The sequence below is a fragment of the Macrotis lagotis genome, chromosome 2, assembly GCF_037893015.1.
Source record: "Macrotis lagotis isolate mMagLag1 chromosome 2, bilby.v1.9.chrom.fasta, whole genome shotgun sequence".
In the NCBI taxonomy this organism is placed as follows: domain Eukaryota; kingdom Metazoa; phylum Chordata; class Mammalia; order Peramelemorphia; family Peramelidae; genus Macrotis; species Macrotis lagotis.
The window spans coordinates 166,817,250-166,832,522 of record NC_133659.1 but is presented as its reverse complement, the minus strand read 5'-3'; the positions used below and the strand labels follow the sequence as shown (position 1 = coordinate 166,832,522).

Below are 15,273 nucleotides of genomic sequence, written 5' to 3'. Positions count from 1 at the left end.
CTATATAATTAATAATTAAAGAAATACAAATTAAATGTGGAAGATATGGAAAAAAACAGGGACATTAACATGCTGTTAATGGTGCTGTGAACTAATCCAGTTATTTTGGAGAACAATTTGGAACTATGCCCAAAGATTTGCAATTTCATTTTGTAATTAATTGATCATTTTAATATACTATACCAGAGCTAGAAAACTGCATACCCCAAAGATATCAGAGTAAAGGAAAAAGGACCCATAGATATAAAAATACTTATAGCAACTCTTTTGTAGTGATAAAGAACTGAAAACTGAGGGGATATGACTGAACAAAGTTGTGGTACATGATTTTGATGGAATATTGTTGTGCTTTAAGAAATAGTTAACAGAATGGTTCCAGAAAAATCTGGGAAAACTTATAAAAACAAAATGACATGAGCAGAACCAGTAGAACATTATACATAGTAACAGCAATAGTGTAACAATTATCAACTGTGAAATACTTAGCCACCCTGATCAAAACAACAATCCAAGACAATTTTGAAAGAGTCAAGATGAAAACTACTATTTATCTCCAAAGAGAGAATTGATAAACTCTAAATGCAAATTGAAGCACTTTTATTGCTTCCTTTTATATTTCTTATTTTTTATTATTTTTCTTTTGGGCCACATGTTAATATGAAAATATGTTTTGTATGACTTCACATGTATAATTTATATCATATTGTTTATCTTTTCAATAGTAAGGGAAGAGCTAAGATGAGGGGAGAGAAGATGGAACTCAATAAAACATTTTAATGAATGTAAAAAGTAAATAAATTTGGTGGCAACTAGGTGGCATAGTAGATAAAGCACCAGCCCTGGAGTCAGGAAAGTCAGAGTTCAAATCCAGCCTCAGAATTTAATAATTACCTAGCTGTATGACCTTGGGTAAGTCACTTAACCCCATTGCCTTGGGGGGGGAGTAAATAAATTTTTACTGTGTCTAAGATGAGATTTAAACAAAAGTACCTGTTTTTCCACTATAACCCTTGATGGCTATAAAAAAGAATTATTAATTATAACTCTTACCTAAAGAAAAGTAATGTGAAATGCGGTAGTGGGACATGTATGTAACCATGAATTTAAATCTAAAAGAGACCTTCCAACTCCTTTCTACAGATGATGAAATAGAAGCACAGAGAGGTTAAGTAATTTGACCAGGGTCACACAATTAATAAGTTCTCAAAAGTGGATTTGAAACCATATGTTTCAAATATAGGGAAACAATGTGTACATAGATAAATTTATGCAAAACATGTCATATATATAAAATGATTTGAGGGCATAGGGAAAAGTACCAATCTGGAATTATCAGGAAATGCCTCATGGAGAAGGGAAGACCATATTTGTGCTTTGAAAGAAATTTGAGTTTACATGTGGTGGAAGGATTTACTTTCCAGTCTCTTTATGACTCCCATTCATAGAAAAATTATGTACACTCTCCACTATACTACACTGCCTGTAATAAAAAGAATAAGATATAACCCATGTCCTGATGCAGCAAAATAACAGCTGAGAAATCCCTGACCTTGGAATCAGGACGACTTAATTTCAAACCTTGATTAAGATACTCAATAGCTATAGAATCCTAAGTAAATCCTTTAACCTCTTAGAGCATAAGTCTCCTAAGCTGAAAAATGGATGATATAAATAATAGTACCTACCTCACAAAGTTGTATGGAGAAAATTCAATAATCTATGGAAAGTACTTCACAAGCTATCAATATCATCATTGTCATTGTCATCGTCATCATCATCTTATAGCCAGTAATGAGAGGACAATACACGAGAGATTATAAAGGTATCTGAGGAACATTAAACGTCATGGATATCCTGAAAACATAATTTCTATCTGAGTGGGAGTCATAAAGAGACTGGAAAGTAAATCCTTCCTCCACATATAAACCCAAATTTCTTTCAAAGCACAGCTATGGTCTTCCCTTCTCCATGAGGCATTTCCTGATAATCCCAGATTGGTATTTTCCCCATGCCCTTAAATCATTTTATATGTACTTTGGATATATTTTGCACAAATTTAGCTATGTACACATTGTTTCCCTAGGGAGAATATACATGCCTTGAGGTTAGGGACTGTGGTATACTTTTGTATACCATAGTCTCTGGCACATAAGAAAGTAGGCAATTGATATTTATTTCATTGTCATGTAGAAAACAGAAAATAAAAGAAAATCATTGGTGAATCCCTGAGTCCAATAAAAGGATTAGAATAATCTAGTCCATTCATGTCAAGCCTTAAGGGAAACATCCCTATGACTGTAGAAAATTACTAATTAACATTACCATATTTTGTTGAATTTTTATTTATTTTGTTAAGCATTTCCCCAATTACATTTTAATAGAATTCAGGTTCTACTAGGAAGTTTTCTGACTATGAGTTTGTTTGACACATCTGACTAGTCCAACTCCATCATTTTAGAAATGAGGAAACTGAGACTTAGTATGTAAAGAAAAATGTTACACTCACACACACACACACACACACACACACACACAGTATATATAGTGGGTAGGGGAGGCAGAAGGGGATAAAAGAAAAAGAAAAAGAAATTTATATGATAATTTTATTATATATTTAAAAGAAATAATAAGTTGTACATAACAGATTTGCAATTTCATTTTAATTAACTGATTAATTAATCATTTTAATATACTATAATATGGAAATGTTTGTTTTATTCCATAAATTAAAAATTAAATATTTTTAAAAGGCAAAGTGATTTGTTCAAGGTTACACATAGATGGCACAATGATGAAACCAGAATTCAAACTCAGATTCTCTGATGACCAGTCCAGGATTCTTAACACTAAACCATTTCAATTCAATAGCAGCTGGGCGGCTAGGTGCAGCAGTGGATAGAGCACCGGCCCTGGAGTAAGGAGTAGTTCAAATCCGACCTCAGACACTTAATAATTACCTAGCTGTGTGGCCTTAAGCATGTCACTTAACCCCATTTGCCTTGCAAAAACAAAAAAAAAAACAATTCAATAGCACCCCTATACCTCTGCTTCCCTCTGAGAAGACAAGAAGTCTGGCTCCTCCACACCAAAGGATTCCATGCCTTAGCTCTGGGCACATTCATTCAAACATGGGGAATTTTTCTTCTTCACAACAGATTAGACCAGAGCTCTCAAATCAATTTTTCTCCTAATATTGAGGAAGAATTCTCTCAGGAGAATTCCTTATATATTTCCTGAGTTTCTTCAGTCTCAAGTCCTTTACAAAACCAGGATGTCACAAAGTTTCTAGTCTCTACTAATCAGGATTTGGGTCATTAAAAACTGCACCTTAATTAAGAGACAATGTATGCTGTAGACTATTACAGTTGTCATTTCAACATGTTATTGGGTGTAACAGAGTTAAAATATGGTTTCTCAGATATCTAGGTTACCAATAACAATCCAATTCCTCTGGATCTGAAAGACATGGACTTCACCTATTAAATTACTACCCATTCTTTTCAGTCAACTCAAATTCTATCTTGTAAATGAAAGCCTTTCCCTAAACTAAACAAATGGATTTGTTCTACATTCCACTATTGCTCTTTTATATTATTCCAGAGTTATCTAAATTTGTACTATATCCCCTCTTACTAAACTGTGAAGCTCCTTAATAGAGAAACCATACTTTATCTACATTTTTATCTCCCTCGTCCCATTGTACAGTGCTTTACATATTTGTTTAAATGTTTCATGGATGAATAAATAAATGGATTGATGAATGATATGATTTGTTTTTCTAGTAGAGTAGATTGTTTTTCTCTGAGTCATCCCACACATGATCCCAGTCCTCCTGTGACCAAGGGCAGGTATTTGTTGAACATCTGGTCAAATTTAGGAATCTGGTGATCCCAAGAGATGATAGCATCAATTAAATAGCTGGGGTTTTGGTATACAGAAGATGGTCTTGGAAAAAAATTCCACAATGGAATGAATCCCTCCTCAAGAGGCAATGTGGTGCCCTGCAAAGAGAGAGATTTGGGACAAAGATATTTATATTCAAGTCCTAATCTTTATACTTAACAGCATTCTAAATACTGACAATACATTTCACTTTCCAAATCTCAGTTTCCTCACCTGTAAAATGGAGGGAGCACTTGTACTCCCTACTTCATAGTGCCACCTTAGATCACATCCTGCCTCTGAAACTCACTAGTTGTATGATCCATGACAAATAATTTAAGTGATCTTATCGATTGAGGTGGAGGAAATTTAGACATTTTTTCATTTTTAAAGTGAAAATGATATCTATGGTACCTAGATAACAGAAAGTGTTTTTTCAAACTTTAAAATCCTGTTTATAAATTAGTGCTAATCATTTTGTCATCAGCATCACTATTATTACTAAAAATGAGAGTTAGCAGTAAGAGAAGAATCCAGCGCAAATAGAAGAATATAGTCCTCTACCTCCTAAGAGATAATTTGGTCCCAGGAAAAAATTGTGGCTATGACTGGTGCCCCTTCCTAACTTCAACCAGCCATTGACTGGATATGTACTTCATGGGGAGCCCTGTGTTGACTGTGGAATGAAAAACAAACCCAAAGGAAATTCAGTCCATTTTCTCACAACAGAAAGCTTCCAATCAAGCCAAGGAGACAAGACAATGTGTTTATGAAACAATCTCTGGTAAAATAATCTATAATGAACAGAAAACAGGCAGTCTTCCAAAATCATTACTGTGGAACAGTATAGTGACTAGACAAATCCTGGAAAATTAAGGGTCTTCTAGTTCACTTTTAGTGTGAGGTAAAGGGAAGGAAGGAACTTGTGGAATCTCAGAGCTAGAAGAAATCTTGGAAATTCAGTATAATTTTTTCACTTTATAGAGGATGAAAATTGGGACCATTTAAGATATATTACATAGCAATTAAATGACAGAGTTAAGACTTGACACCTGGGTCTCCTGCCTCTCAGGCCAGGCTACCTCTTTGACCTCTGTGATATTGTCAAAGTCCAAATACACACTAAGAACCTTGGGTCAATAACCTTGCAAGCTCCTCATGCCATTCATTCTTTGTCAGATCTTTCAGAAACAATGCCTGCTATCCACCCCTGTGGGCCATTGTCAGCATCATTGCATCAGGGATGAAGCCAAGTCACCTACCAAACTGTGTATTTCAAGAATCTCTAGTGGTCCACCCTATGCCTTCATTGAGGGGGAGGTGGGGCCCATAGCAGAAAGAAGTCACATAGCAGAAAGAAGTCACGTAGGGATTGGCTCACAAATGCAAATGAGGAATCAGACAGTGTATAAAAGGCCATGGAACCAAGTGCTCCTCACTCAGCTCAGCTAGCTTCTCTTCTTGCTTATCCCTCTTGGTGATCCAGGTAAGTGAGAGAGCCCTGGGCTTGCTGATTTGCCTTTCATGGGGCTTGCTCAGCTTCAGTCTGTGTGGCTTCTATCTCAAGTTATGATGGCTGGATAGGGCCCGAGACTGTTCAAGGTTTGTGCTCTGTCTTTGAATTGCTAGATTCTGTAATTCTAAAGCTGTCTCAGGGTGAGGAAAGAAGGGAAGAAAGACTTGGTGTTGATGTCTTGTCCAAAAAGGTTAGAGAATACACTGGAGCTTGGAGTAGAACTGGAATCTTGAGTATACTTAAATGCTCCCAGAAGGCATTATGTGGAAGGGGCACTAGGCTTTATCAGAATCCCAACTCTTGCCTTGGTTCTGACACTTATGAGTTTGTGGCCTCAGACAATTGTGTTTCTTAGTTCCTTTATTTATAAAATGAGGTCATTTGAGCAGGATGTTCAAAGCTATGGTTATGGTCCTCCCTGAAAGTGAGGCTCCTTGTGGACCTTCCTCTCATTTGTTTGTTTTGTTTTATTTTGTTTAATCTCAAAAAGTATGGTATCTTGAAGACAAGGATCTCAGCTCTCTTGTACCCTCAGAGTGCTGAGCAAAGAGTGAAGTGTTCAGCTCCTTAGGAATTGGTTGGTTGAGGGAGAAGAGTCTGGGTGTGGGTGTATCAGGTCTTCTACATCTACCGTTAGAAGAACTGCCCCAAGGCTACTCTCATAGCAGCTGAAGTGGACCAGGGGATTTCCCTTCCATTTCAGGTCTAGGTAAATAGATCACGCGGCTCCCTACGTGTGGATATTATTTAACCAATTGTGTTTGGATTGGAATCTTTAGTTTCCTTCCTAAGCATAGCTCTGGTACCAGGTCCTATAAGAGCTTTCTCTGATGCTCTTTCTTTAATTAGTGTTTTTTTTTGCTTAATTTTTTTGTTTTTATTTTTCAATTTAATTAGTGCTTAAAATTTCTTTCTATCATTTCATATATAGTTTACATCATTTGTAAACATGATGTATCTCCCCCCCCCCCCCCCCCCCCCCCCCCGTGCAGTAGAATAAACAACCCTGTTAGGAGGACTGTCAATTTCAGTGGTTTTCCTCCTCATCCCCGGAAGGGGGCCTGTACTTGGAATAATAAAAGTCCACTGAATTGATTAAAAGTGAACTTATGGACAGAGGTCCAGAAATTATGAGGCTGATTTTGAAGTGAGTGGGAGGAGCAGAAATCACCAAGGTCATCTCCCTATCTCTAGTAGGACCACAACAAAATTAATTTCCTCTTACACCTGCTTTTTTGCTTTCTGAGCCCCAGACCATTCTACAGCAAGGTTCTATCTAGATCCAAAAATCTACGCTATTCCAGGCAATATGGTCAACTATAAAGAGTGTAGAAATTGGAGTCAGGAAGATGGATTTATGTGTGGATATAAGTAGGTAGGTTACAATCTCTTGAAGCTCAAATGAAATGAATACAAGTTGAGGGTTTTGAATGCATTATTTTCATATGAGGCTATTTTTAGTATCATCCTGTGGTGAAGAATACTGAATTTGTAAGTTAAAAAAAATGACTTAGGGGCGGCTAGGTGGCAGTGCCCCTGGAGTCAGGAGTACCTGGGTTCAAATCCGATCTCAGACACTTAATAATTACCTAGTTGTATGGCCTTGGCAAGCCACTTAACCCTATTTACCTTGCAAAAAAAACCTAAAAAAAATAAAAATGAGTTAAAATCTGAACTCAATCAACCAGTGTGTTTCTGGATAACTCCCTCTCAGGGTCTTGATTTCTCACCTTTTAAAATTAATTAGTTATACTAGATCTCTAAATTCCTTTCAGATAGAATCCTCTGATCTTATGAAATAACCACACTGCTTCTTGAAAAAGGCGGACCCTTCCACTTTGGAGGTCAGGGTGGAATTACCCCTCCAAGGTCAAGGATAACTTCTTGCATTTGTCTTAGAGTCCTGGGTGTTTGCAGGGAGACCCCAATCAGTGGCTCTCAAACCAGGAGCCCCCTTCGGCATAAAGTCACAGTCCGGATGGAGAGGATTCTCTGGTTCAATTGTCTCTCTCTTTCTTTGCAAGCTCTTCATCCCCTGCTATAGGAAAGATGTCTTACCAGAAGACCCAGCCCACACCCCAGCCCCCCGTCGGCTGTGTCAAGGTCTCGGGCGGCGGCGGCGGCGGCGGCGGCGGCGGCGGCGGCGGCTCCGGTTGCGGCGGCGGTAGCGGCGGGAGCGGCGGCGGCTACTGCTATTCCAGCGGCGGCGGCGGCGGCGGCGGCTCCAGCTGCGGCGGCGGCGGCTCCAGCGGCGGCTACTACTGCGGCGGCGGCTCCGGCGGCGGCGGCTCCAGCTGCGGCGGCGGCTCCGGCGGCGGCTCCAGCTGCGGCGGCGGCGGCTCCGGCGGCGGCTACTACTGCGGCGGCGGCGGGGGCGGCGGCTCCAGCTGCGGCGGCGGCTCCGGCGGCGGCTCCTCCTACTACCCCAGCCAGCAGAAGTACTCCGGTAGCAGCAGCAGCTGCGGCGGCGGCGGCGGCGGCTCCGGCGGCGGCTCCAGCTGCGGCGGCGGCGGCGGCGGCTCCGGCGGCGGCTACTACTGCGGCGGCGGCTCCGGCGGCGGCGGCTCCAGCTGCGGCGGCGGCTCCGGCGGCGGCGGCTCCAGCTGCGGCGGCGGCTCCGGCGGCGGCTCCAGCGGCGGCTACTACTGCGGCGGCGGCTCCGGCGGCGGCTCCAGCTGCGGCGGCGGCTCCGGCGGCGGCTCTAGCGGCGGCTACTACTGCGGCGGCGGCTCCGGCGGCGGCGGCGGCGGCGGCTACTCTTCTCAGCAGTGCGTCCAGGCTCCATCCCAGCAGAGCGGCGGCGGCGGCGGCGGCGGCTCCAGCTGCGGCGGCGGCTCCGGCGGCGGCTCCGGCGGGGGCGGCTGCGGCTACCCCAGCGGCGGCTCCAGCTGCGGCGGCGGCTCCTCCGGCTGTGGCGGCGGCTCCGGCGGCTCCGGCGGGGGCGGCTGCGGCGGCGGCTCCTCCGGCTGTGGCGGCGGCTCCGGCGGCGGCGGCGGCTCCTCTGGCTGCGGAGGTGGCTCCTCCGGGGGCGGCTCCTCCGGGGGCGGCAAGGGAGTGCCCGTGGCCCACCAGACCCAGCAGAAGCAGGCACCTTGCTGGCCAACCAAGTAAACCACCCCGCTCAGCGTCCAGAGGAATGAGCATAAAGTTTGCTCCTGCTGTGGCCTGAAGGTTTACAGTTCTCATGATATTGCCTTAAGTTTTACCGAATGTCTTCAATTCTTCCCCCGCCTCTAAAATGAAAGGTTCTCATTTCAGCTGCCTCTTAACCTCAGTGGCGGTTCCGATACCTATGTCTCCTTTTCTGGAATGTATCAGCCGATTGGGAAATGCCATCGTCCCATCTACAGATCCCTCAACCTCTTCACCCTAGTTTCTGTACTATCATCTTCCTATTTTGCCCTAAGCTAATAAACTTGCAATTCATGAGCATTTCTGTGTCTGAAAGTCTTTCTATATCAAGTTACTTTATTCTTTGGGGGCAAAGGGGAGAGGGGAGGGAGGTGCAAGCAGAAATGGGGATGAGGATGGAAATGGAAGTGAGGGTATCCTAAACCTCCCAATGCACTTTTTAGAAATCTACTTGCAATAAAAAAAATGGGTTAGAAAGTTGCCTATGATCACATCTTTTCCTGGAAAAAGAGATTTTTTGATAAAAAGATGTTCCATCCCTGAGGAAAAACAAAACTAGAAAAGTTAGATATTCCCGGGCTAATGCCTCAAAAGACAAGGAAGATAGGGTAAGGGATCTGGTCAACTCAGAGATAGCCGCTTCGGTTTAAATGCTCAAAGTCATCCAAGTTTTATCCATGAAACTCATTCTTGTTGACCTAATGTAAAAGAAAATAAGTCAGCGATTGGAAGAAAAGTCCCCCAGTTCACTAGAACTCTGGGGTTCCTGAACATCGTAGAGATGGAAGAGGTTATCTATCCTGTGACCTGATTTCTCAACCCTGCAGGCTTAGAAAGTCTATGATCAGTTTTACTTAAGAGGATGTAGACCCTGAAGATACTGATTTATATCATCCGAATTCAAATAAGAACCCATTAACAAATTTCAAAAAAGCAGTTGAAAATATATTGTTTGGCTAATTTTGTTCTGGAGGGGGGAAGGGGAGAGGACTACAAAGAGCATAGATGGAAAAGAAAAGCACACATAAAAAGGAAAATAACAAAAGTAACTCATATTTCAATAGCATTTTAAAGTTTGCAAAAGACTGTCATCACAACAATACTGGGAAAGTGGCATTACAATATATTTATCCTCATTTTGCAAATGATACTCAGAATGGAACACCTTGATTCGAAGGTGATTTGATCAGCAAAGAATATCATAGGGCCTTTTCCATCCTTTTCCCCAATATGATATAGAAAGGTTCCTTGTCCAGGATCACATTAACAGGGTATCAAAGCAGGATTTGAATAAAGATCCCATGACTCCTTTCACAGTGTTTATCTACTTCACCTGGTAAATAACATTAACAATAGGCACTAAACAAATTAATGAACAATGTGAAAAACAATTTGCCTAGATATACATTCAGAAGACACAGATTCTCTAAGAACCTGAAGGAAGAGCCAAGATAACAATAATATCTCAATTTACATATAACTTTACAAAGAGTTTTACATACATTATCATATTGGAGCCTTACAACAGCCTGGTAGAATAGGTAGTCAGAACATTTTTATTCTTGTTAAAGAACAGAGATACTGTATTTCAGAATATGTGAACCCAAGTCATAAACAAGTGAGTCAAAGCTCCCATATCAAACAGCAGTGGGATCACTCCTATAAGTAGCCCCCTGGCCAAGATGGTGAGACCTCATCTTAAAAACAAATAAATAAAAATTAATTGTTCTCTTTGACTGGAACTTCTTTTCTTTTCTTTTTTTTATAACTCACTTAAGTCTTCTCTTCTCCTAGTCCAGTTCCTTCAATCAATTCTCATATGACATAGTTTCAAATTTATTTATCATCCTGTTTGCCATCCTTTGAATATGCTCTGGTTTGTTCATGTGCTTCATAAAATAGTCTGCTCAAAACTGAACATAATAATATAGAAGTAGCGAAACCAGCAAAACAGTGATGGGAATATTTACTTCATTTTTCTCGAATAATTCATTTTACCAAATTCTTCTCAAGAGTAGGAAGGGGAAGTGAAGTAGTGGTGGTGGTGGTGGTGGTGGTGATATTTTACCTTTATTTAGTATGTTGAGCTTTTAGTATCCTCAAGGCTCTTGAATTCAGGATCCATCACTGTCTCAATCAAAATCTGAAGGGATATGGTGGTCAAGTAGTCAAGTAGCCTGGGTACACCTGTTACTTCCTGTCTTTCCCTCAGATTGCCTTGCTGCTTTAGGTAGACTGGCGTCTAAGTTACTGTGTGAAGAGCAGTTGATTGGTAGAAGGCTGGCCCCTTCTTCACAGGAATTGTTTCCCCAGATGTTGGCTCGGATAACTGGTCTAGAAGTAGAATCAGTGTTGGAGGGTGCTGCCATTACCAAAGGTCTTCTGCTTTTTTGTCTGTTGGTGGTCAGTATTTGTTTCTGATGTTGACTATGTAAGTGGGCCCCCTACTCAAAAAGATAAGAATACTCCAAGTCTTCTATTTCTTTTCCAAAAAAGATGCCTATTCTCTTTCTTCTATGCTCCCAAGTCCATTTCTCTCATTAGGATCAAATCTTAGCCATGTTAACAACCTGCTCTAACCAATAACAACAACAATGATATATAGCTGTAAAATTTACAAAGCATTTTGCAACTACTTTCTCATTTTTTTCTTCACAGCAATTGAAGGAGGTGACTACTACTATTACCCCACTTTTACAATTACGAAACTGAGGCAGTGAGCGGTTGAGTGATGTGTCCAGGTTAACGAAGCTAGTAAGTTTCTGAGACTGAATTTGAACTCAAGTCTTCTAGAAGACTCCAAATTCAATGTTCTGTAGTCTAATGCTACCTAGCTATCTAAAGGGAAAAACTGTCCAGACACCAACTTAATCAAGGCTTGACCAGATCTAGGTAATGATGGATAATTACTGTACCATGACCACAATTTACAGGACAGCACTTAACCTTGATGTATTGTTGGTCACATGAGAAAACAGAGATAACTCCTTTCCCCATCCCTTTTTTTCTTTTAGACAATACTCTAAACAAAGAATCCACTAACATATTCTTTACCTTGTATCAGCTTAAAAGCAGTTCTAAATCATTTGTCCCTTCATTCATAATTAATATGAGTAGAGAACCTCTGATTCTTGACTATAAAAAGGAAGGAGAATTACATGCTTACTCTCTCATGAAGCCTCCCTTTCTACCAACAGTCCATGGTTGTACAGTAGGTCAAGTCTAAGGATGAAAACTGTGATCATACTTATCCATTATTATTGTGCTCTTACTAAGCATGGTTGACTGATCACAAATAATAATTGAGTCTTCCTCTAAAGATGGGAAATTATCTAGTAAGCTTTCTTCTTTTGAACAACTCTGATTGTTAGGGTGCTCTTTATATTGAAATGAAATCCACTTTCCAGTAAATTTTCTTTCCCCATTCCACCTCCTGTTCTAGATGGCATGCTCCATTATTGTGAAATAATATCTGAAACACTTCTTCCAGTTCTGAGAATCAGATTTTAGGAAAAGCATTGACAAATAGGTATTTTCAGAGGAAGGCAATTATGATAATGAGGAACTTGAAACCAGGTTATATGAAGAATAGTTAGAGCAATTCAGTAGATTTCAGAAGAGTTATGATGGCTTTCTTCAAATATTTGGTGAGCAGGCATGAAAGAGGGATTACATTTGTTCTGTGAAAATATCAAAGACAAAACTAGGAGAAATGAAATTGCCTTATCTGAACATCCTGCCTCCACCTTGATCTTGTGCTCTTATCACCTTTCATCCTGGCTCAGCATTGATCAACACCTTACAGTTTTGTGTTTGCATGTCAAGTAAGTCAGAGAAGATATAAATGAGTAGGTTAGACTTTCCAAAACTGGGAATGTCTTAGAACAAAACTTAGTACATTACTAAGCTGAAGTATGATTTTCTATTTAAAAATAAAAAAATAAATTAGCTGTTAAAATAAGAAATCATAATCAATTAACCTCTGGCTGGGTAATTATGAACAAAGTTATACACAATTGAGAACAACTTTTGAAATAATATAGTTTAGAGAACACTTTTATGAACACCATTTCACACAATTCTAAGGGGATGAGTCTTAGTTATTGGTAAAATTCTCTGAGCTACATTTCCCAGAAGGCTTTATGTCAGTCCACAGTATAGTGACATTATCCAGCATACATCTGGTCATGGCATAGTGAATTCCGACATTCCATCTGGAACATAATAGCTAAAAGACCTACAGCTAGAAATTTCAGTATTTGCCTAGACTCAAGGACTCACTGCTCTTTGACCTAACAAATGAGACTAAAAGGAAGGCTAATAAAACCAAAAGTTTTCCGATTCTAAGTCTCAATTAATGTTATCACTGACTGTATCCCTTTTCCACTGTGTTGTTTGTATATGTTGGACAAATTAGTGTGTAGACACAAGCAATATTTACTATTTGATTTAATTCAGTTATTTATCTTACTATTCTTTTTTTTAACCAAATGTCCTATGCTTTTGATTTTATGTGTCATTTAGCATGACAGAGATATGTTGATGAATTTGAAGGATTATTTTTGAATAGGCATTGACAGGGGACAGCTAGGTGGCATAGTGAATAGAACACTGGCCCTGGAATCAGGAGGTCCTGAGTTCAAATTTGACCTTCTGTGACCTTGGGCAAGACACTTAACCCTATTGCCTTGCAAAAACCGAAAAGAGAGAGAGAGAGAGAGAGAGAGAGAGAGAGAGAGAGAGAGAGAGAGAGAGAGAGAGATTGGCCCAAATGGTACTCTGAACACAGGCATAGCTAAGCTGAGAGGGGCCAAGACATAATCATGAGTGGTCAGTCTTCCCTGCTCTGCTTTAAGACAGTTTCATTCTTTCCTTCATAGTGCTTGGGGTTGAAAGCAACTTGGGTTCATCCACACCATCTGCAGTAATATGCTTTCACTAGCCATTCACTTTCTTCCTCTAAATGAAAAAGTGACTTTCTCTTGCATGGACCTAACTTTCTCTTCTTAGGAGGTCATCCAAGCAGCTCTTCCATGGAGAATCAGAGAAATTAAAAAAATGGGAAATGGGAGAAGGTAAGCTCTGAGTATTTTCATTCACTTCCATCTAACCAACAAAGGGAAAGTGGTCAGCCATTGCAGTAAAATAAAAAGGGCAAGATAGGTAAAATGAGACCAAAGCTGGTTGTGGAATACTGTAAAGTGAAAATGTACAAGAAAGACAAAAGGTATTTAAGAGGTACGTAAAATGAGAAGGGCCCAAGGTTGTTTTCTCCCTAAGGATCCTTAACTCTTGAACTCATCTGCCTTTGAATGGCTTTTTTAATTTATTCTACATATTAAGTCTTAAATGAGAAAAGAGAAAGAAACTCTAATCTTTTATAGTTGGGCCTGACTAGCAGTCCTTTTCTAAGGAGGAGAAAGTTTTCTTTCTTTAATTCAAATAAACTTCCTATTATGTGAGACATTGTACTAAAACCCTGGGGCTTCAACCACAAAAGACAAAAACAGTCCTTACCCTCAAAGATTTTAACTTTCTACTGATAGAAGGAAGATGTTTGATTTGGAAGGAAAAAAAAAGATTTATCTGGGACAGCTAGCAGTCTGCAAAAATGGGAACAGTTTTCCTAGAAAGGAACAATTCCTCATATGATGAAGTAGTAACAACCAGTGAAATGTGCAAAGAAACAAAACCAAACTTGTAGTCAGAAACAATTAGAAAAAAAATCCAATGAACAACTTCAAGAGTTGTTAAATTCCCCATCCTTCTTTTTGTAATGTCACTAGTAGACTGTCCGGGTTTCACAGGCATATAGTAATGAGGTCAGCACAATGGCTTTGTAAACTTTCAGTTTGGTAGTCAGTCTCCTCTCCTCTCTCATACTTTCTTTCGGAGCCTCCCAAATATTGAGCTAGCTCTGGCAATACATGTGTTATCCTCATTGCCAATGTGTACATCCATGGAAAAGACGCTGCCAAGTAAGTGAACCTGTCCACAGTACTCAAAACTTCTCCATTTGCTGTAATCGATGGTTCCACATATGGATGGTGTGGTGCTGGCTGATGGAGACACCTGAGTTTTCTTGGTGTTACTTGGTAGGCCACAATGAGCACAAGCAGCAAAGAATCGATTAATATACTATGTTGCATCTCAGCTTCAGAGGCTGCATTGAATCCCATGCCAGAAAACCGGATCATTTCCAATTAAATTGTCTTAGGAAGGGGGGCAGAGCCAAGATGGCAACAAGAAAGGATCGAGTCTTAGGAGCTCTCTGATAAAACATGAAACTAAGGACTCTAACTAAACTTTTGAGAGACAGAACCCACAAAGGGACCCATTGAGGCAGTTCTCCTACTCAAGGTAACCTGGAAAAGAGCAGAAAGGCTCTGCTCCCCAGGGTTGGAGGGGTGGCCTTCCAGAGGGGTGGCCCACCAGAGCAAAAGAACTTCAGCCTCCCGGAGGCAGCCTCAGGGCACTGGGAGCCATGGCCCACAGCAGCAGGGGAGTCTCCTGAGCTGCACCCCAGGGAGCACCAAGCACAAAGAGGGGGAACAGCGGAGGACCTCTGCCAGAGTGAGCATGTAGAACCCAGCCCTCAGGGCACACAGCAAGCAGCTTGGTCTTTCCCCAGCCCTGATAGAGGAAACAGAAGCAGGCAGAGCCAGTAAGCAGCAGCCCCCAGGGCATGAGCCCATTGAGCTGAGGGAGGGGAGTGAAGAGAGACTGCTGAGCTCTGTCTTCTG

General features: G+C 40.9%; 1 protein-coding gene across 1 annotated transcript; it reads left to right on the top strand.

Moving 5' to 3' along the window:
• Positions 1-5,325: 5,325 nt before the first annotated feature.
• Positions 5,326-8,830, top strand: LORICRIN (loricrin cornified envelope precursor protein). The gene is made up of 2 exons (XM_074220513.1): positions 5,326-5,368; positions 7,423-8,830. Exon 2 carries the CDS (start codon positions 7,448-7,450, stop codon positions 8,507-8,509), a length of 1,062 nt encoding a protein of 353 aa, XP_074076614.1. The 5' UTR covers positions 5,326-5,368; positions 7,423-7,447; the 3' UTR covers positions 8,510-8,830.
• The last annotated feature ends 6,443 nt before the right edge of the window (positions 8,831-15,273 follow it).

What these genes read in the sequence shown, in the direction of transcription:
- LORICRIN (XM_074220513.1), top strand. Translation starts at nt 7,448, where the DNA reads ATGTCTTACCAGAAGACCCAGCCCACACCCCAGCCCCCCGTCGGCTGT.